This window comes from Spermophilus citellus (assembly GCF_964194105.1).
Source record: "Spermophilus citellus genome assembly, chromosome: 1".
In the NCBI taxonomy this organism is placed as follows: domain Eukaryota; kingdom Metazoa; phylum Chordata; class Mammalia; order Rodentia; family Sciuridae; genus Spermophilus; species Spermophilus citellus.
Window position 1 is genome coordinate 27,756,055 of NC_138182.1, and position 23,130 is coordinate 27,779,184.

At 38.1% G+C, this 23,130-nt stretch overlaps 1 protein-coding gene across 1 annotated transcript in view; it reads left to right on the plus strand.

The window, feature by feature from the left end:
- The window catches only part of B3GLCT (beta 3-glucosyltransferase), a 110,048-nt gene that overhangs the window by 53,184 nt on the left and 33,734 nt on the right, over window positions 1-23,130 (plus strand). Inside the window, exons 7-10 of the mRNA XM_081280432.1 lie at window positions 5,053-5,189; window positions 14,161-14,224; window positions 19,159-19,278; window positions 21,279-21,348. Coding sequence (XP_081136558.1) covers window positions 5,053-5,189; window positions 14,161-14,224; window positions 19,159-19,278; window positions 21,279-21,348 — 391 coding nt within the window. The remainder of the gene's footprint in view (window positions 1-5,052; window positions 5,190-14,160; window positions 14,225-19,158; window positions 19,279-21,278; window positions 21,349-23,130) is intronic.

The window sequence follows — 23,130 nt, forward strand, 5'->3', positions numbered from 1 at the left end:
TGTCTTTCTTTTTCTCATAGTATGCTTTTCATGGGTGTGTGTTTGATGAAGTGTGTTGACTTCTTGTATTTATTTTTAATAGAGGTGAAATATCCTACAGTGTGTATCACTATCCTCTCTGTGAAGCCATTAAAGTCATGAAAAAAATAGGGGGTTTGGCTCTTTCCATAGATTCTATATTAGTTACTTCCTTAAGGTTGTGTATAGCCTGCACAAAAATATTGAAAAACGTTCTTACATAGTTTATAATAGCTAGACACTACAGTTAGGAGATAAAATATGACCATGTTTTACATAAAATTATGTTTGGAATGAGAGGTTTTAGTAGTGAAAGATTGATAAGAAGGTTGCCAAAATATACCAAGGTGTTTATTTTCTTTATAGGCTATAGAGGCATGGTATGATAAATGGGTGATTTTCCTTTTTTAAAAAAAATTTGTTCTAATTAGTTATATATGACAGTAGAATGCACTTTGATACATCATATATAGATGGAGTATAATTTCTCATTCTTCTGGTTGTACATGTTGTAGAATCCCACCAAATAGTTATATATGTACATAGGATAATAATGTCTGATTCATTCTACTATCTTTCCTATTCTTATAACCCCCCTCTCCCTTCACTCACTTCTACCTAATCTAAAGTAACTCTGTTCTTCTCTAGCACCCCACCTTCTTATTGTGAATTAACATCCATATATCAGAGAAAATATTTGGCCTTTGATTTTTTGGGATTGGCTTATTTTGCTTAGCATGATATTCTCCAGCTCCATCCGTTTACCAGCAAATACCATAATTTCATTCTTCTTTAAGGCTGAGTAATATTCTATCATGTGTGTATGTATGTTTATATAAAATACATATTATATATTATATGTAGCATATAATACATATATATATCACATTTTTTAACTCCATTCATCTGTTGAAGGACACCTAGTTCCATAGTTTAGCCATTGTGAATTGAGCTGCTATGAGCATTAATGTAGCTGCGAAACTATAGTATGCTGATTTTAAGTCCTTTGGGTATAAACTGAGACGTGGGATAGCTGGGTCAAATGGTGGTTCTATTCCAAGTTTTCTGAGGAATCTCCATACTGCTTTCCATAGTGGTTACACCAATTGGCAGTCCCACCAGCAATGTATGAGTGTACCTTTTCCCCCACATCCTTGCCAACATTTATTGTTGCTTGTATTCTCGATAATTGCCATTTTGACTGGAGTGAGATGAAATCTTAGTATAGTTTTAATTTGCATTTCTGTAATTGCTAAAGATTTTGAATATGTATTTGTTTATCGATTGGATTTCTTCTGTGAAGTGTCTCTTCAGTTTCTTAGCCCATTTATTGATTGGGTTATTTGTTGTTATTTTGGTGTTAGGTTTTCTTTAGCTCTTTATATAACCTGGAGATTAGTGCTCTATTGGAGGTGCATATGGTAAAGATTTTCTTCCAGTCTTAGACTCACTCTTCATGTTATTGTTTCCTTTGCTGAGAAGAAGCTTTTTAGTTTGAATCCATCCCATTTGTTGATTCTTGATTTTACTTCTTGCAATATAGGAGTCTTGTTAAGGAAGTCAGATCCTAAACTGACATGGTGAAGATCTGGGCCTATGTTTTCTTCTATTAGGCGCAGGGTCTCTGCTCTAGTGCCTAAGTCTTTGATCCACATTGAGTTGATTTTTGTGCAGGGTGAGAGATAGGGGTTTAATTTCATTTTGTTACATGTAACTTTCCAATTTTCCCAGCATTGGAAAGAGTTTTATAGTTTTGATAAAGAGCTAAGTTATTGACTTTTTAAAAAGCTATTGAAATCCATCTGAAGCTAAGGTTATTTGCCTTGATCATTACTGGGCATTCTTCTCACCTCTTAATGACTTAAACTAGGGCTCTGGGAGTTATTTGGGATACAACCACAAGGACAGTAAGACTCTTAAAAGTTGTTGAAGGGTACATAAGCACTAATCCCTCCCACTTTTATATTTTTATAAGGAATAGAATAAGGTGGCATTAGTTGAATCAGAAAGAAAATACATCAAATTTTTTAGAACTTAGGGTAACTTTTGATTTATTATGTTTTAGTTTCTTCAGTCTGTCCCCAGGGCTTTCTCCATTCATTTAACAAAAAGCAACTAAGTGCCCATTATATGGTAGAGATACTAGAGGGATAGCAGTGAACAAAATAGATGACATCCATGCCCCCAAGGAGGTGATGCTGTGTTTTAGAGAAGGATGTGATCAAAATGCAAATATATAATACATCAGATGGCAACAAGTGTTATGGAGAAAAAGCAGAATGGGAGTACAAGAGATTGAGAATGGGCTTCCTAGTCCCTGTAGGGTGTTCAGAGAGTACCTCCCTGATCAGGGCTCACTGGAACAGAGTGAGAAGGAAGTGAGGGAGTGAACCTGGTGTTCCCCACTCCTGTATCAGACCTGCCACTTCATACCTCTGCTTATCTAAAGAAACTTCAGACTCAATACATTCAAAACTGAGCTTTTCATGCCCTCCAGTGCCCCTTCTATGCTCAGTCCTCCTGTTCTCAGAAATGGCATCACTGTCTATCGAGTTGCTCATTAAAAAAAAAAAAAAAACAACCTAGGACTTGTGATAGTTTCCTCTTTTTTATCTTCAACTCCATGTTTGTCTGTCCAGCTGGATCTACTTACAGAATATCTCAGTCAACCATCTTCTCTCTAGTACTAGTACGGTGGTCCAAGCCACCACCATCTCTTGCCTTGACCACTGATAGAGCCTCCAAATTGTTCTCCTCATTTCTGTTCTCCCCATCCTAATAATCTAGCTCCTCAATGATTCAGATCTTACCACTTACCTGCTCAGAAACTTCCAGTGGTTTCCCATTTCACCAAAGATATTTTCATGGGTATAGTTTCCTAGATGGGCGAAGTCATTCTTTAGTCTTTGGTCACTCTAAGGATGTTGTACCATGGTCTTAACCTCCCATTATTTCACTTGAGAAATCAACTGTTTATCTTTTTTTTTTTATTCTGTTGAAATAGATGTTGTACACATTTGCCTCCTTCCTTGAACACTCTTCACTAGCTGCTTTTTAAATTTCTCTATCTTTGGATTTCGATAGTTTTACCGTTAAGTGCTTGTGTGTTGTTTGCTTTTGTTCATCCTGATTTGAATTTATAGAGATTCTTAAATCTATGGCTTGATGACTTTTGTTAGTTTTAGAAAGTTCTAAGCCTGTATTCAACTATTGCTTCATTTTCCTCCCCTCTCTTTTCATATCCTTGGTTTCCAATTTCATGAATTTTTCTGTCTTTTCAATGTACCTCATATGGCCTTAAGCGCTTTTCTGTATTTTCTTCCTTTTGGTGCCTCAAAAGGAGGAAAATACAGAAAAGCACTTCAGGCTTTACTGACTTGCCTTCAAGATCACAAATCTTCTCTTCCATTGTGTTTAATATCCTTTTGAATTCCTAACTTCAGTCCTTGAATCATTCAGTGTTAGTATTTCCATTTGACTCCTGTTTATAGATTCTAGTTCTTTGATATGGTTCTCCATCCTTTCATCTACTTTCTTAAACATATTAATAATGTTTAAAGTTTTGCTCGATAGCTACAAAATTGAATTTACCTGTGCATCTGTATTTTTCACTTAATCTGTCTGTTTTTGCTTTGGCCTTATTTCTTGTCCTGCCTTTTAGTTTTTGACTGAATGCTACATATTTAATGTGAAAAATTAAGGGGGCTGTGGATGATAGAAACTTTCTTTGGGAGAATATAATATTCTTCTGTGTCACAGGCCTGGTTTGGGTAAGTCTGTTTACAGATCACCCTTACTCTTAGCACTGTTTCATCCTGGTAGGGTCTTCCCAGAACCATAGACCGCTGAAGGCTTTGCTCAGCTTTTTAGCCTTTCCACTTCTGCTTCCTGTTTGTTTCTTATTTTTTTACTTTTTTTTTTTTTTGTGCAGCTGAAGTAGTTGAGTGAAAATTGCATGCCAAAGCTTACCTCTTCAGTCCAGTAAGATTGCAGAAGTTTCTAGCTGCAATTTCTGCTACATGCTAGCCACAGCTCAGAAGTCAGTAAGTTTCCTGTGGGAAAGAGGAGGCCAATCTTGGGTTCCCACAGATGGGTTTTTCAATTGTGAAATTTTAGCCCTTCACATCCTGTCTGCCTTTGTTGTTTTCCAAGGACTTCAATCATTTGTGTTACCTATTTCTCCAGCATTCATACCTGTTATTAATGGTGACATAGATCTAATCCAGGCTATTCTGTTGTGGCCAAAAGTGGAAGTCTTTTATTGCCCTTTGAATAAATCTTATGTTCCTTTCCTCTGATTCAGAAAACCAATCTGGTCTGTCTTCTGCCTGTCTCTTTCATACCATGTTCCCCAAGTCCAGCATCTGCTAGCCAACCTAGATGTTTTTTGTCATCAAGTTTTTTCTTACCTCAGGGACTTTTGCATTAACTTCCTCAGATTTCTGCAGAGTGGGCTCCTTGGTATTATTTCATTTCCATTTATTTGTTACATAAGGTATTTCCCTTTTGATCTAGGACAGCCCCCAGTCAATTGCTGTATTTATTTGTTTAATTCCTATCTCCCTGTTATAGTGTAAGCTATATTGCTGCCTGTTGGAGATTCTCAATAAATATTAATTGAATGAATGAATGAATGCTTAAAATAGACCCTGATTCTCAAAAGAATCTTTCAGATCTTTCTTTGAAAACTTTAGTGAAACATAGGAGCCACTATTCTCTTTGCTTTCATAATATTTTTATGTGGAATATTCTATAAAATACCACTTTTATATATTTATGGTATAATGATGACTCACATTTTGTTCATCCCGATGATCTGATCTTTAACTCCATATATATATATATATATATATTCATTGTCATAGTGGTTTAATTATATTTTTGTTCCAATTCTGCCAAAGTACATAATCCATAATCTGTGTTAACTCTATCTCCCATGATATTTAATTAATTAAAACTAATGGTACAACTTTGCTTTGGGTTTTACATGAATGGCCTTTCTATAAAATGACATTTTATATTTCTATTTAACAGGAATGGTTTTTAGGAAAAGCATTACATGATGAAGAATCTTCAGTAATTCACCATTATGCCTTTTCTGAAAATCCTACGGTTTTTAAATATCCAGACTTTGCTGCCGGCTGGGCCCTTAGTATTCCACTTATAAACAAGTAAGAATTGATTATTCGACTTTTTTTTTTTTTTTTTTGGTGTATGTACCAACTTTTACTTTGCTGAATTCTGTTCCTGCTGGATCTCAGGATCTCAAATGAGTTTTTCAGCCAGAGGCAGTGGGTGGTTAAATGAAAAAAAAGGGACATGGGGCAAGAGCCCTGAGGGCTGTTGCTTCAAGTCTGTCACTTATGAGTCCCCTCAGACAAATCACTCCACTTCTCTGTACTTCCTCTTACTCACCTGCAAAGTAAAGCAGGCAATAAATTGTGAGACCAAGGAGAGCACATAAGGGCCCTGAGAACTGTGTACAAGGAAGCAACACGACTCTTTTGAAGGGACTTGGTTTGCTTCTCAGTATTACATTGATTGCAAGTAAGAAAGCGAATCAGTAGCATGCTGAGGTGGGGGACAGATGGCTTGTTATGTGCGTGGTTATGCATGTTAAACACGGGCCCGGCAGGAGGGACGGCCAGCAGAAGGTGCTGTCGGTGGTCATACCCAGGTGTGTGTGTGCACAGCTGCAGCGGTACTTGATTACATATGGAAAGTGAAGATGATTAAGTTGCAATTCAGGAGAAATGTGATTGTCGAAAGGCTCTTGTCAATCTGAATACTTCATACTCCTTAAAGATTGAAATGTTGACAAAACACTTGTAACCTTTATATCTTCAGAGATGAAAGGGTTTTCGCTTCTCATTCAGTGTCCTGCTTCTAGGGCTTGGGGTTTGAAAAGAGACTGTGTTGTCCCTAGCTGGCCAAAACTTGTTTACTATTCTCTTCACTTTCGAAAGTTCTGTAGAGTATAATATCCTTCTTCCCAGTGTAGAATCCACACCACCATCACTAGAGCAAGACTTCCTCTGTTGGGCGAGGGGTCTAGTTCAGGAGTAGACTTCTTGCCTAGCATGCATGAGGCCCTGATTTCATCCCCAGCACCACAAAAAAAAAAAAAAACAAACAAACAAACAAAAAACCAGTAGCAGCAAGACCTATTTTTTTTTCTATTTCAATTTATTTTTAACTGATATATAAATACATAAAGTTGTATGTATTAATGGGATACCATGTGCTATATGATATACATTATACAGTGTATATAATGTTATACATGTCTCTGACTTCAAACATTTATCATTTGTTTGTGGTAAAAACATTCACACTCCTTTCTTGTAGCTTTTGATTGACAGCACATAATTACCCGATTATAGTGAAATCACACCGGAACTTCTTTCTCCCATCTAACTGTAACTCAGCACCCATTGATCTACCTTTTTCTCTCCCTTCCTCTCACTTCTCTTCCCAGTCTCTAGTAACCACTATTCTACTCTCATATTCTATAAGATCAAATTTTTAGGTTCCAAATATGAGTGAAATCATACAGTACATGTCTTTCTGTGCCTGACTTATTTTATTTAACATAATGATCTCTAGTTTCATCTATGTTGTGGCAATTGAGAGGATTTCATTCTTTTTTTTTATGACTGACTGGTATTCCATTATACATATATACCACAATTTTTTTTTTTTGTCTGTTTATCACTTGATGGACACTTAGGTTGTTTTCATTTCTTGGCTATTGTGAAAATAGTGAGCTGTTTTAGCCTTTCCCCATTCAGCATTATGCTAGCTATTAGTTTATTATACATGACCTTTATGATGTTCATCTGTATAGATGATCATCTAGTTTTCAACCTTCATTCTATTAATGTGTTGTATCATGGTTATTGATTCATGTATGTCAAACCTTCCTTGAATTCCTGGGAGGAATCCCACTTGATCATGATGAATAATTGTTTCAATGTGCTGTTGAATTTGCATTGCCAATATTTTGTTGATGATTTTTGCATTAATACCCATCAAGGATATTGGCTTATAGCTTTCTATTTTGTGGTGTCCTTGTCTGGTTTTGGTATCAGGGTGATGCTGACATTGTATAATGAGTTTGGGGAAATTCCTCTCTCTTTAGTTTCTTAGAACAACTTAAGAAAAATTGGTATTAGTTCTTTTTATATTGGGTAGAACTCAGCAGTGAAGCCATCTGAGGCTTTTGTTTGATGGGAGACTTTATTACCAGTTCTATCTTGTTGCTCATTATTGGGCTGTATATCGTTTCTTTTTCTTTGTGGTTCAGTCTTGGTATGGTGTGTGTGTCCAGGAATCTATTTCTTCCTCACTATCCCCCCTGGGATTTCTAACCTTCCTTGCTCCTGGGGAACAGCTATGTGATGTAACAGGAAATTGTGTCACATACAATTCCTTTTGGGAACTGAGTTATTTGGGAAGGAGGCAAAGCACAGAGGAGGATGTGGCTTGAGGGATCTTAGCAGGGGACGAGGCTGGCAGCTAAAGCAGTGAGCTGCTGATGTAGCAGCTCCCTGGTGAAGCTCCTTGGCTGCTTATTTCTGTGCAAATCTGGGTTTCGTTCTTGGAGTCTCGGCCTAGCGTTTCTTTACTCAGACATTCCAGCAATTCTTTGAGCCTGAATAAATGCAGCCTGTGCTTCAACTATCCAGAGTGGATTCTTTTGTCTCCAACAAAGACCCCTGACTCTGTACCCTGTCCTTAGGCTGCTGGGCAAGAATGCCCTTCTCCCAGCTGGGGCCAAGCATGCCTAAGAGAGTCTGCCTAGTTTCCCTGCTCTTGTCTTGGGAGTGTCAGGAAGGAAGGGAAGATAAGAAGAGACAGTATCATTCCCTCTCGCCCTCCACTATTTCACCTGGCTCTGCTCCCTGTGGGGGAGAGGAGAGAGTGTCTTCCTTCACCTGCTCAAGGTCATATTTATTCTTACATTAAATCACTTTTGGTTTGTTGCAAATTATAGGCCAGGAGCTGCCAGCAACCTTGTGTTTGGAGCCCAGTTTAGTGACCTTCTTTTTGGTCTGAACTCTTAAAAAAAAACGAGCTCTGAGCTGCACGTCATAATCCAAAGCACTGTGCCTTGTTGCTCCAGATTCCGTCCAGCCCCCAGTCAAGAAGGCTTCCCTCATCTTTCCTTGCTCTCTTGACTTTGCTCCCTAGTGTGGAAGGTTCAGGATTGATTTCTCCATGGGAAGAGGCTGGTGTGGCTGTGATTTCTTTGACTTGGGGTTATAAGCTCTTCATAAGCTTGTTTGTCTCCTGTTCCCCATAGTTCAACCATGTCCCTTTAGAAAGGCACAAGCACAGCTCCCTCTGCCTGGTGAAGCGCTGTGACATACCACTTCTTCTCCCTCCAGGGCTATGGAGCAACCTGGTGGACCTAGGAGCCCAAGTACAGTGGACATAGGGACGTAGCTATTTCTCTGAGGCCAGTAGATCTTCTTTCCCCATCCCTGCCCTCTGACCTGCTTGGCCTCTCATCCTGAGGGCAAATCCTGGTTGTCTAGAGAGTTCTGCCCATCAGTTCCCCCATTTTTCTTGGCAGACTTTCATAGAGGCCTCTTGGTGCTGAATTCAGTTTTGAGTTAGGTGTAGAAGTAATTGTTTTTTCCTTCCCTTTTGAGTTTTTTTTTTTTTTTTAAACCAGGTAGATGGAATTAATCTCTTTGAACACCTCTTTGATTCCAGTATCCTCTTCTAGGACTGCTCAGCCAATTCTTATTGCCTGACTGGCTGGCGTGAGAGTATGACTTTTTCTACAGATCCTCGTGGGTCTCCCTCTGCCCATACTCCTCATCAGGCTTGGAGACACCAAAGCCCTGGCTGGTTCCATTGGCTCTGGCGGATGCCAGCTTCCTAACTACTTCACGTTTCCCATGCAAGTAGCTGCCCAGGGCTTTGCCAACTAGGGCTGTAGGTTGTACACTAACCCAGGTGCGAGTCCTGTTTGTGGGAGGACTTTTTGTTATGGATTTCCTGGCATTCTGCAGGGAAGTCCCACAGGAGACCACAGTCATGACTCCCTTCTCTCATGTTCTCAAGGTTGTTGAACACATTGGTTGACAAGGGACAGAGCCAGTACACAGCTTCCAGAGGAGGCTCAGGTCTCTTTGTGGTCATGCTTACCAATATTTTCCACTGAGGTACAGAGAGAACTGAGGGCCTCATCACCGCAGCAGGGTGGGTAGGTGCCTTAGTCGTTTTGGGTTGTCTGAACAAAGTACCATGAACTGGTGGCTTATAAATTACAGGTTTATTTCTCAGAGTCCTAGAGGCCAGGAAGTCTAAGATCAAGGCACCTGAAGATTCGGTGTCTAGTGAGGCCCCCTTTCTGGTTCACTGATAACACATCATGGTTGTCCTCACATGGTAGAAAGGTCACACAAGCTCCCTCAGGCTTCTATTATTAGAATTCTATTCCCATTCATGAGATCTCTCTCCCTATGAGCTAATCACCTCCCCATGCCCCCAAATCCAATCTCCTAATAATATCATCTTGAGGGTTAGATTTCAGCATATGGATTTTAGCGGAATGTAGACATCTAGATCCTAGGAATAGAGAACTATGGCTAAGGAATTTAGGGCCAAGAGACTAATCTTTTGCACAAAGTTCTTTCCCCATAACTTAACATCATAGAGGAATGAGGTACCAGATAACCTGAATCGGTCTCATCTGCTCTTCACAACACTGAACAGTGATCAATAAACTATAGCATGCTTTTAGTGGATTAATTCCCATGATCTTCTCCCTGTTTTGCCTCCCTTTCCCCTGCCAGCAAAAACAAACCAAAACTTTAGATTCTACTATAGTAAAAGATTCAAATTTCAGTTTTTTTAGACCATGTTTATTCTTTTCCCCCAATGCAGACAAGTAATCAAACCAAATGATATAACACCTCTGGCATAGCAACTCTCTCGTGACCAAGGTATATTGTTAAGTGATTTTCTAACAGGAGATTCTTATTCTATAAGAAATTGGTATTACACTTAGAACTAAAGGGGAACAGAAGATCTCCATTAGTCCCATCAACTGCAAAAATTTCCTAGTTGTTTTTTCTCAGTTCTGAACTAAAGCACTGACCTATTTCCTCCTGTTATTAGGAACTATGTGAGTTGGCACGCTTTGGGGTGCAAATAACAGTAAACAACTCAAGGTGGATTAAGGAAATGTTATTGCTGTAACTGGAGGTGAGGTCTCTGGTTGGTTGACACGAGTTCAGCAGCATGATTGAGGACCCAAGTTCTCTCTGTCTCTTGCCTATAGGTCACAGTGTCTGTTTATCCTAAATCTGTTTCCTTTTATTGTTTCAAGACAGTAAGGACTTCATGTTTCCTTTTTCTCTCCACCAGCAGAGGACCTCTCCCCCAGGGGAAGCTAAGCCCTTATCCTGAGTCTGGTTGGGCTCTCTTAGGGTACACACCAACCTTGGACTGACCATTAATAATTACCAGGGATTGCAGTGCTTTGATTGGTCCAGAATTTTCAGGTTCTGATCTTGAAGCTTATTTAATTGTTTGGCTTAATAATTAATCAAAATCAAAATTTGTTTAGGAAGAAGGAAGGGGGAACTGCAATGCATAAGAAGGAGCAATGCCCATTACAGGGACACTGATTCCGTTGTCTGATGTTATGCCCACTTCATAGATAAGGCAACAATTTAGAGATACTAAGTGCTTCTTTTGCCTAAGTCACCGTGACAACTGGTTACTTAAACACATTTCATGACACACACTTCCTTAGACTTTTTCCTAGGAGAAATAATATCTGTTTAATGATCCTACAACAATGAGTTTTGAATTAACACGGCTCAACGTTTCTAACAGTCCATCCGTGGGATCCTCTGACATGCCCTGGTGCTCTATCCACATGATCTCTTGAAAAAAAAAATTGTATCTTTGGAGAAACTCTAATAATTAAATTTCCAATAAGATGATTTCTTCAAATGTATGTTATTATAGAAAATTGTTACTGGTTTTCTCCATTGTTTTTCTACCTTCTACCTTAGATTTCCTGTAATATCTTGCTCTGCTGACTGATTCCCAAGTGATACTAGAAAAGTCAACTTAGAAGTTTGCCTGTTATTGAGTTGAAGGGGCCCATGATCTTTTACACATCCTCAGTCTAGCTGGCTGTGTCATTAGAACTGTGCTATCAGGTGTGTGGTTTAACAGCTTCTAAAAATTAGGAAAACTGAGTTTCAAATATCATAGATCTAAAGAACTGAATATTTAATGAGAAGACATTGTATCCAAGTAGAATTTCTGGCCTTCATTGTTTGTTTAGCATTGTTTGGTACTAAAATTGACATTTGAAAAACCTTGTGCTATGATGCTTACTGCATGAGAAAATGAAAGATAGTTCCCAATATTAGGGGTTGCCTTTTAAAATAGATGAGCATCCTATATATTCTTAGGACTTGTATATATTTGCAAATAACTGACTTAGGCCCCAGGCAGCACTAGAAGCTGATTTCATGATGTTGGGGTAATCATAGCTTGGTTTGTGTGGACTCCCTGGGCTGCAAGAGATAGCCACTTAAATCCTATAGGTTATGTTTTTATTTGTTCTCTAATCCATCATTGTATGTTTCAAAGAAATTCTATCAGTGGTTTTTATTTTTTATCCCTCTGAGCTGTCCCTCAAAAAAAAAAAAAAGAATTCAAGAATTGAATGAGAAAGAAACTTGAAAAATAAAGCATATATTTAAAGCAACAATTCAAAGGTCGATTGTCTATTGAGAAGGGGGAGTATGAAATAACCATCTAACAATGGCTGTCGCACACCACTTGGATTCTGATCCCTTCTGTGTCCCTTGTCTCTGGCAATAAGCCTGGGTATGACATTTTTTGTCTTTGGAGTTGAAATGAGCTGAATATTTACTGTATGTGGTCTGATTAGCTTTTGAAGGCCTGTGGTGTGACTCTAAATCCCAAAGTTACCTTGATATAGTTTATTTGGGAAATCAGTCTCCAACTGAGCAGAATTCAAATTGAAATAAGATCCTGCTTGCCAGAGCAGGTTTTTTTCTTTCCTCTTACTTACTTACTTACTTACTTACAGGAATGTATTGGAGGATGTAGTTTCTCTATGAATTCTCACCCACTCTTACTGACAGATCTGTGGGCAGATATTGAACAGGATTTTGACAGATACCACCTGGGTCTTCTTTTGTTGCTACCTGCTCTTAATACATTCATATCAACCATGAGACAAATGCTTTATAACTCAACTTAAATAATAAGCTTTCTCTTCCTCCTTTATCTTCTAATCAGAAATGAATTTTTAAAAATAAAAAAATTAAGAGTTCAATTGGTACATAATTGTACATATTCATGGAGTATAGTGTAATATTTTGATACATGTATATAATGTATAATAATCATATCAGGGTAATATGGCATATCAATCACCTCAAACATGTATTTTTTTGTGTGTTCAAATATTGAAAATCCTCTCTTCTAATTATTTTTAAATTCAATTATTACTTGCTGTAGTTACCTGGCTGGGTTATAGAACACTAGAACTTAATTCTCTTATTGATGTATCTTTATACCTGTTAACCATCCCTTCTCTATCGCTTCCTGCTCCCTACCCTTCATAGTGCCTGGTAACCACTATTTTACTAAAAAGCGTTTTGGGGCATTTTTTTGCACCAGGTTTGAGGCTCAAACCCAGGGTCTTATGCATGCTAGGCAAGCATTTTGTCACTGAGATACTGCCCCAGCCCTCTAAGAAGTAAATATTTGTAAAGAAAAAAAATCTTTCATGACCCAAATGGAATAAGATGTAATTATAAGCACAGTAAAAAAATGTTTGAAACTTAGTACTATTGTTCCTTTTAAATCACTATTATTTCTTGGTAGTTAAAATATGTATCAGGAGGTTTATAATTACACTGGGGGAATATTCAGCTATAAAAACAAATATGAAACCATATGGTATTTAGGTGACCTTGGTAAATATGTAATTCTGTCTTGGCCAGTTTGCAATCAAAATATATATCCCCTCATTCCTTCAGGGAGCCTGTTAGTGATCATTCTGTCCATGTAGGGTGGATAGTGCCGTTGAGAGCAGCACAGAGAGAGATATGTCCATGACAGATGTGAATGCATGTGATAATGCTGTGTTTGTTTGGAGCAAAGGAACTTTCCATTCTGGTGGGCAGGTCTGGTAAAGTTTCCCAGGGAAGCTGTCCTTGGGTTTGGTCTTGAAGTAGAAAAGGTTGTCAAGTGAAGATTGGTTATAGACACAGTAGGCAGATATCAGTGGGAAAGAATAGTGGGAAGGCAAGTTCTCCTTAGAGTAGGTGGGCACTAAAGCCCTGGGTTGGGGGCAAGGTAGGATTTTCAAGACGGTCCAGGAATGTAGGAATGTAGCTTCTTTTATTTTTGCTACTGGGGATTGAACCCAGGGGCGCTTAACCATTGAGCCACATCCCCAGCCCATTTTATTTTTTATTTTGAGACAGGGTCTCACTAAGGTGCTCAGGGCCTTGCTAAGTTGCTAAGGCTGGCTTTGAACTCACAATCCTGTCTCAGCTGCCCGAGTACAGGCATGTGCCTCCACACCCAGCAAGGACTTTATTTTATATGAAAGGAACTGTGGGGGATTTCTTTTGAGTAGAAAACTGTCTTAAAAAATGTTGTTATTCTTCCTTGAAACCACATGCTTTTTCTCTCTAAGACCCCACTACCTAATAATTCATTAGGATTATTAAAATTTTAAAATTTTGTAGGAACTTTGGTTTCTTTATCACGCACACATCTTTCTTTTATTCTCTGGAGTCAGTATTTAATGCAAGGCTTATCACAGCCGAACCTCGTGGCTTTTTTTCCTAAGGCATTTTAATTATTATATTTTATATTATTGGCAGATGTTGAAATAATAAATAATAAATGCGACATCTGCAGCAAGTGTTGCGTTCTTGTTCTTGTCGACAAACCATTGCATTTTTCTCAATCCTTTCCCTCAAGGAAATTAGACTCTTGCTTTTATCTTAAAATTTATATTTTTCTGTTTTCAAATATTAGAAAGTCTCAGGAATGTCTTATTCTCATTGGAAATGTCTTTTGATTAAAAAAAATAATAAACATGTCTCTATTTTCTAGGCTCAACAAGAGGTTAAAGAGTGAACCCCTAAAATCTGACTTCACAATAGATTTACAACATGAGGTATGTCATGGTTGGTTTGATTAAAAGTTTCAGTAGTCAAAAATTTGTGTATTTTGATATAAAAGCTATTTTGTATTCCCGAAGAGTACATTTTTCTCTACTCACAACCATTTTCTCTCCACTGAAGTAATTTGACAGCATTCCAGTAAACTAGGTTCTTCTATTTTTAAGCTGATTTAATTATTTAGGTAGAGAACGAGAAGTGAAAAAAATTATATCTTTTTTTTTTTTTTTTTTGGTACTGGGTATTGAACCCAGAGGTGCTTAACTACTGAGCCACATCCCAAGCCCTTTTTTTTTTTTTTTTGTATTATATTAGAGACAGGGTCTCACTGAGTTGCTAAGTGCCTCACTAAGTTGCTGAGACTGGCTTTGAACATGCAATCCTCCGGCCTCAGCTTCCCGAGCTACTGGGATTACAGGCGTGTGCCACCATGTCCAGCTTACTTGGTGTTTTGGTTGTACACTTGCTGTTATGAACTGAATGTTTGTGTCTGTGCCCCCAAATTCATATGTTGAAACCTAGTCCTTAATGCTGTATTCTGTGGGGGAGGTTATTAGGTTATGAAGGTGGAGCCCTAGAAATGAAATTAGGGCCCTCATAAAAGAGACCCCAAAGAGCCTACTCACTCCTTCTACCATGTGAAGGCAAGAAAGGGGCCATCCATGAACCAGGAAGCAGGCTTTTATTGGACACTGATCTTGAACTTCCCAGCCTCCAAAGCTATGAGACATAAATTTCTGTTGCTTATTAGCCACTTAGTCTATGGTACCAGCTCTAATGGACTAAGACGTGTGCCTTTGTTGTGTGTCTATTTTGCTGTCTGGAACAGATTTGAGCCAACTAGTCCTAAGCAGGCATCTGTAGTGTGCCATGCTAGGCAACAGCACCTATTGTTCCCTTGGCCTTTAGTGGATATCTGTGACGAGTTGTCGTGGAAGCACCTTGGACACCTATAAGAATGCCCCTTTTGACATTTCTTCCATGGGCCTGAAACAGACCTGAACCATGGAGGTAAATCTGGATGTGCTTTTCAGGCTAGCAGTACTGGCAGCCTTCCAGGGGTGAAAAGGCACCACCCCGTGAGCTGGGGCTGGGGCTCAGTGGTAGAGCACTCGCCCCGCATGTGTGAGCCCCTGGGTTTGATCCTCAGCACCACATAAAAATAAATAAAGATATTGTGTCCATCACAGCATATATATATATATATGAAAAAAGAAAGGCACATCCATGACCCTTTAACATCTTGGGTGTTTCTAGACAATGAAATGGCTTAGTTGAGAGAAATACACTTTTTTTTAAAAGTCATTTTTCTCTTCTACAGCAAGGAAAGAATGACTTAAAAACCAGGTCTGTCTCCATATGTTTAATGAGAAGTAAGTCCTGGAACAGATATCCAAGCTTGAATAGATATCTAAACATCGAAGGGTAGTTTTAAATACCTGTGAAGCATACCTGGTTTATCAGAGAAAAATGACATCACTTGCCCTGAGGCTACCTGTTCACTTCTCCCAGTTGTAGTCCCCTTTGGAAATAGATAATATTATGTCCCCAAATTAGAGAATACAGACCATTTCTCCACTTCCAAAAGTTAAGCATGAACTAGGCCATAAAGTGTGCCTAAAAAGATTTCCTATGACTGTCTTATAGACGAAAATAATACTAAGTTAGACATCAGTAACAAGAGCACAGTAATAACACACACAGGTATATTTGGTCATAATGAAAAAAAAATTTAAGTGGGTCATTCTTAAAAAATAAAACCCAGAGTGAACACTCTTGAATTCTCTCTCTCCCTTACTTTTCTTCATGCTTTATGACATTTTGCATAGTTTTGCATCCTTTTGGACTTTATATAAACAGAAATGCACCAGGAATATTGTTCTAATTTGAGACTGATCCATGTTGATTCTGCAGCTCTAATGAGCTTACTTCACACACTGTAGCTCTCTTCTATGGCCTTACCACAATTAATTTATTCTTCCTCCTGTTAGTGGGCTTCTGAGTGGCTCCTGGCTTTTTGCTCTTAGGATCATTGTTCTTATGAATATTTTTGACATGTGCCATAAGGATCATCTGCAGGTTTCTCTAAGGCAGAGGCTTATAAACATTTTTATTTTTACTGTGACCCACTTTAAAAAAATACATTTTTCATTGTGACCCATATTTGTGTGTGTTGTTACTGATGTCTAAGTTTAGTATCATTGCAGTCTATATCACAGTCATTTGAAAAATTTTTAGGTTTATTTTATGGCCTAGTTCATGTTCAGTTTTTATAAATAGAGAAAAAGATGCATATTTTCTAATTTGGTGTATAATTCTCCATCAGTCTGATCAAAGAAGGTATTAATTGTTCCTTTAAGATATTTTACTTCCTCTTCCTTTGTTGCTTCATTTCATTTGTTTTGTCTGCTTGATTTATCATTTACTAGGGGAGCAGTGAGGTGCTCTTCCATAATAATGGTGAATTTGACAGTGTGTCCTTGTGGAACTGCAGGCTCTTGCTCTTTGTACTCTGAGGATGTGTTATTTGGTGCATGCTATTTTAGAATTGTTGTATCTTCTTAGTGAATTTATCATCTTTAGTGATGCTCTTTGTCATAATGCATATTTGTCAACATGATACTTCTACACTAGCTTTCTTTTGCTTCATGATCATTTTTCAATTTTTTTCTTTCAACTTTGTTTTGTACTTTTCTTTAGGATAAGGACATGCTTTTAAAGAGGACATGCTTTTTTCCCCTCTTCCTGGTTTGATTATCTTTATGTCACATAGCAAATTTATACTTACATTGATTTTCATTACTAATAATATTTGAATTGATTTCCATCACTTTGTCTCTCCTCCATTTCTCTCTATTTTTCTTGTTAAAAACTTCTTTTTTATCTTTCTTATTGCTCCATATTTTTTCTGCTTTATTATTTAGGAAATTCAATCCCTCTGTCTTCTATACTTTATAGGTTAAAATGTTTTAACATGCTTTCCTAACCTAATAATGGCTAATTAGTATTCAGAGAACTGAAGTGCCTGACAGTAATTTAACTCAAATTGTGGCACTGTTTATATGCTATTATTATCCAGTATCTCTGTGCCTTCTCCCTTTTTACCCTGAACTTTGGCTGTCATCATTTCTTCATGCAGTTAACCTTTGTGTTACCATCATTGTGTGTTTGCCACCTTTGGTACCATCCCATCTTGCTTTGCAGACCTCCTAACTGGGGGGCACCTTTATTCTTCCTGAAACACATATTTAGAATCTCTTTTAGTGAGGTGGTAATCCTGTTAATTCTTTTTTTTTTTTTTTAGTATTTATTTTTAACTTCATTCATGAGATACACTTACATCATGTGTACAATCCTAGGTTGTCAGTCATTTTTCTCTCATCTCAATGATGTAATTCCATTGTATTCTGGCTTCTGTTGCTGAAGTGATAAGAAATCAGTCCTTAGATTAATGTGGTTCCTTTGTATATAATATGTTATTTTCTGTTTGCTTTTAAGATTCTTGGATTTCTGTTCTGTAGATTCACTATGACATGTGTGGCTGGGACCCTTTCCTCTAAACCTGTTTAGGATTCATTAGACCTCTCTATAGTAGGATTGTTAAGCATCTTTTGAAAATTCCCAGCCATTGTCTTGTGAACTATCTTCTCATCCCTATTCTCTTTGTTCCATTCTCCTGGAACTTTAGATGGAGCCTAGAGTTATGAACTTCTCTTTTACACATTTCATCTCAATTTCTTATTATACTACCTTTTTAGATTATTTGAACAGTTTATTCTTTAGTTCTCTAATTTTTTATTCAGCTGTATGTAAAATGCCATTTATCCTAACCATTAAATTTTTCATTTTAATTATTGTTTTTATTTCCAAAATCTCTATTCAGTTATTTTTCAAATTTGTTTTCTTGCTCTGTATACTCTTTTTAAACAAGTTGCTCATGTTTTAAATTTTTTAAAATAAAAATTTATTAAATATAGTACTTTTATAATTTGTAGTTAATAATTTTAATATCTGAAGTTTTGGGTGTGACCTAATTTTGTCTGTGGGCTCTTTTTACTTATTGTGATTTTCCTCTTGTTTTTCTGGAACTTTGTGGTAGCAGTCCTCTGAGGCCTGTATTAAAGTCGTTTCTCAGCACAAGGATTGACATGAGCTTCTGCTTGCTGATAGCACCTTTTACTGACTTGGGACTACTTGACTCCATTTCACATGTATTTAGACCTTTCCAGGTGCACAAATCATGGAGGCCTGCCTTTTGGTTACACAATTCCCAAAGAGAGTTGGAGATGACTTTTCACCTCTGCCTGGCTTCCAGGCCCCAGCTCTGGGTGGCCGTTTGGACCTAGCCCCATCCTACCTGGGCAGTCCTAGGCCTCACACTCTTCCCTGCATCAGAAACTCAGCATTTCCAAAAGTTTTCAAAAGTCAGTTGACACTAAATGGGCAAAGCCACCCTGGGTGCTTTTCCCCTGGGTTCTTATACCATAGTTTGTCCTCGGAGGCTCCATACTCTTGGGACCATTTAGCAGTACACTTCAGATGACTTTAAAGGCATTTAGCCAACATTTTGATTTGTTTTCCACAAGTTGGCTGCTCCGTGTAGGTAAACAGTAGGTTGCAGGAAACCAGAGCCATGATACCATGTCCTTACCTTTGTCTCTGTGACGTTCTGGAATGTGTTTCTTCCTGTAATTGCTTATTGACAGCTTTGATTTTTCTTTTTTTTATTGGAGGGCTGAATATTGACTCATGGCTTTCCCATTTTGTTTAAGTTTAAAAAAATCCCATTGAATACTGACACCTTGATCCATTTCAATCTAACGCTCTTCTGAGAAGGAGGTTACACTGACCCTTGAGATATTTTGTACCTTCTTACACTTGTGGTGTTGGCTGAGTTCCTTCCTCACTGCTGATCTCCTCTCTCCCACAGATTGCCCTCTACATCTGGGACAAAGGCGGAGGACCTCCCCTAACCCCTGTGCCTGAGTTTTGTACAGACCGTGTGGATTCCCACTGTGCTACCCAATTCCGTTCTTTTCTACCGCTTTGTGTAAGTAATAGAAGAAAGACTTCCTTGCAGATCAAAAGAAAATACATGCTGTATATAACATTGTCCTAGTATACTTTAAATACTAATGTGTGTGTATGTGTGTGTGTGCGTGTATGTATGTATGTATATATCAACCTTGCCCAGGGCCAGGCATTTTTATTCCATGCTCTGGAAAGGCAGTTTCAAACATTTTCTTGGGCATGTAGGCCTTGCCCACAAGCCCATCCCCTTTCCTCTCTCAGCAGGTAACCCTGCTCTTGACCTCACCTGAGACTATTCAGAACTTCTCTTGTCAGATCTGTGGCCCAGTCCCCAGGAGGAGCCTGAGGACCCCAAAACTCACTAGATTGTTAGCAGTTTTTTTCTCATGAGGGAAAATATACTCAAAACACTCAAATGGTGTATTTTGCTCTTAGCTCAGTCACCCAGAAGGGGGTGTGTGCCATCTTAAAAGGTACACAGACACAGCACAGTGCAACCATGGAGGGAATCCGCACTGTTTACAGTCCCTGAGGAGGAAACTGTTTACTGGATGGTACCAGAACTACCCAGGGAGGGGCTGGGGGAAAGGTTAGGCTGGGCTACAATCTCACTGTTCCAGAAACATTCTAAGAGTGAAATTGATAGGAAAATAGGTTTTATTCAACACTACCTTTAAGGGAAGATAGAAGAAACTTACTGTTTTCAAAGTTCCATCTTCAGCTGGGTATAGTGGCCCACGCCTATAATCCCAGCAATTTGGGAGCTGAGCCAGGAGGATTATAAGTTTGAGGCCAGCCTCTGCAATTCAGTGAGACCCTGTCTCAAAATAAAAAAAAAGGGCTGGGGATGTAGCTCAGTGGTCCGTGGTAAAGCACCCTGGGTTAAATCCCTGGTACAAAAAGAAGAAAAAATAAAAGTTCCATCTTCAAAATCTCTGAAGGTACAAAGCTTCCAAAGGAGAGGAGACAGTGAAGTGTCACAAAGGGCAAGAAAAGTACCTGTGGGGATTCACTTGCCCAGTGCTGCTGCAGAGGCCTGGCTGGGGCAGGGTGATCTCACTCTCAACTCCCTTGGCACTTGAGAGAGAGAGAGAGAGAGAGAGAATATGTGTGTGTGTGTGTGTGTGTGTGTGTGTGTGTGTGTGTGTGTAGGGGGGTTTGCCATCATTTAGTTTCCATTCTTGGATTGAGGAAATTGTTCTTAATTCGGGGAGGGGGGAGTTCAAATTCAAATTCATCCTGTTTAAAAGCCAGTCTTTCTAAACATAATGCCTGCTTGCTCTTTAATGCTACTGGTGCTCTGAGTGACATGTCAGGGCTGGGGTTAGGTGTCACTGTAAATCAGCCCCAAATGATTGAGGAAGTGTGTCTGAATGTTATTACAGGCCTAAGACAGGAACAAAGGGGTCAGAACACCTGCCCCCAGGAAGCAGAAGGTGTGCTGTGTGCTGTGTGTTGACAGATCCCCCTGTGTGCCCCTTTCTTCTGCATGATCCTCCCTACGTTTGAAGTGATCCATCTTTGGCAGAGGGCAGAACATCCTTGGCTCAGACCTAGGAAGCCAGTAAAAAGGCCGTAAAAATAACTTTCAACATCAAACTAAGGCCAGGCCCAGAAAACAGAGTCATCACTGGTTTTGTACTAAATCATCCGTCTTCTTTCTCCTTTTGTCAAAATCTTCACCAGCTGGGGAAAGAAAAGGAAACACAAGTAACATTTATTAATCACCTGCTATGTGCTTAATTATTACAGTAACAATGACAGCCATAAGGGCTTATTATTTCTCTTTTCTAAATGAACAGACAGAAGTTCAGAGAGCTTAAGAGTCTTAAACATGGCACACAGTCTATAAATGGTCCAGCTGTGACCCAGGTCCAGAGATTATGCTGTCAGCTGCTTGACATTCCTGATATTGGTTACCTTGAGCTCTAGCACTAGTGAGATCTAATGTGGGCATAATTAAGATAATGCTGACTCATATGTATTCTTTTTTTCTTTTCTTTTTTTATTTTATTTTAGGGACAACCTGTGAAGAAGGAGGATATTTTTGTTGCAGTAAAAACATGCAAGCAATTTCATGGTGAAAGAAGTATGTTATGGGTTATTCATTTTTATTGAACTTTTAAATCCAAACTGCCTTTGAAATAAAGTACAAACCAGGTATAAATTCAAGAAAGGCGCAGGATGCTGAAATGATAGCAGTTACCTAATCAGCATTCTTCATCCTACCCCTACAATCACTGAGCTCAATTAGGAAGGACAACTCTGTATCGAAACACGAGTGGCCAGTGCCCTTCTAAATACCGTTTAGAGCAATGTTTTAATTAGAATGGAAAAGCTCAGCTGTGGCAATCTTAGAGACAATGTGTGAACTTTGTATGTCCATTTTGTCCTATTGTGTCCATTCTCTGAACTACATGAAGAATATCAGAGAGAGGGGATCTCAAATAACAGAACCAACAAGAATATCTTAAATTTTAAGGCTCTGCCTTTTTAAAAATACTTATTCCAAATGCACATGTTGGCACTTTTTAATAAAGGTATATATTTGCTCATGAGTAGATTTATTGGAGAAAAAGGAAACAGCTACTTTTGGAACAGGGGCCCTTAAGGAAATCCTGGCATGCAAATGAAGGTTGTTTTGATTCTCTCTTGGTGTCATTACAGAATTGCGCTAGTTGCGGTGCTAATGTGTTTTTTTTTTTAAAACCCGTCCTAAATATAAATAGACATAATTTCTCTCTTTTTACACCTCACTTCAAGCAGCACTTTTCTGATATTGAAAATTAGGCAGTCTTTTGCATTTTCTAATTTTAACATATATTTTAATTTTTTTTCCCATGAAAAGACTGTCGATTTCACCCAGGGTGTGATATTTATGTAGGAGAGGCTTCTAAACCAGCTGTCATGTTCATGGGCTGCAGCAGTGGGGGAAATTCACTTACATATTTTCTGTGATAACATTATGCATACAAATTACATTTTAAAGGGTAAGATGTTTTCCAAACAAAGGAATATAATAACTTGGGATTATAGTATTGCCTAAGACATCAAGATAAATTGAAATCTTACAATCAGCAAATCTCTTAAAATATCTTAAAAACCTTCATATTTGTCAAAAAACAGTCATGTCAAATTTCAAATCCTATTAAATCTGACTAAATATATGCATTCATTATGCAATAAGTTCTAAAATACTCATTCTTAAATATTAGTTCTTAATTCTAAAATATTAGTTCTTAAAATATTAAGAATGACTATACCAATTAAAATAAAATTTTTACTTATTATACCTCTAATCTAAATTTATTTTAAAATGCTTTTTTCAAAGTCTGGAAGGGCTCTTTGTGGGTTGTTTTGTGAATAAGTATCTTTACAAAAAGGTGATTGGGAAGTGAACTATTCTTTTTTGTTTTATTTTGTAGTAAGCAGAAATAGTTGAATTGATGTCATTGATCTTGAAGCTGCTCTGGAATAGTGATTATTTTTGTAATAGAGATGTTAAGAATGCTGGTGTTGAGGGGTTGGGGCGGGGTGGTATTCTTCTTTGAAACACATTTTTTTTTCAAGTTACAGTGAAGCAGTGAAATTAGGGACCCTCTCTGTTGTATTTTTCCTATTCTACAGAAATGGGGGGAAAGTTTGTTAATTTTTATTTAGTAATTTTGAGTAATTTCGTTTTCTGATTCCTTTGTTTATATAAAGTTGAGATGATCTTTTCAGGTATCTGGCATGCAAATGAAGGTTGTTTTGATTCTCTCTTGGTGTCATTACAGAATTGTGATAGTTATGGTGCTAATGTGTTTTTTTTTAAACCCATCCTAAATATAAATAGACATAATTTCTCTCTTTTTAACACCTCACTTCAAGC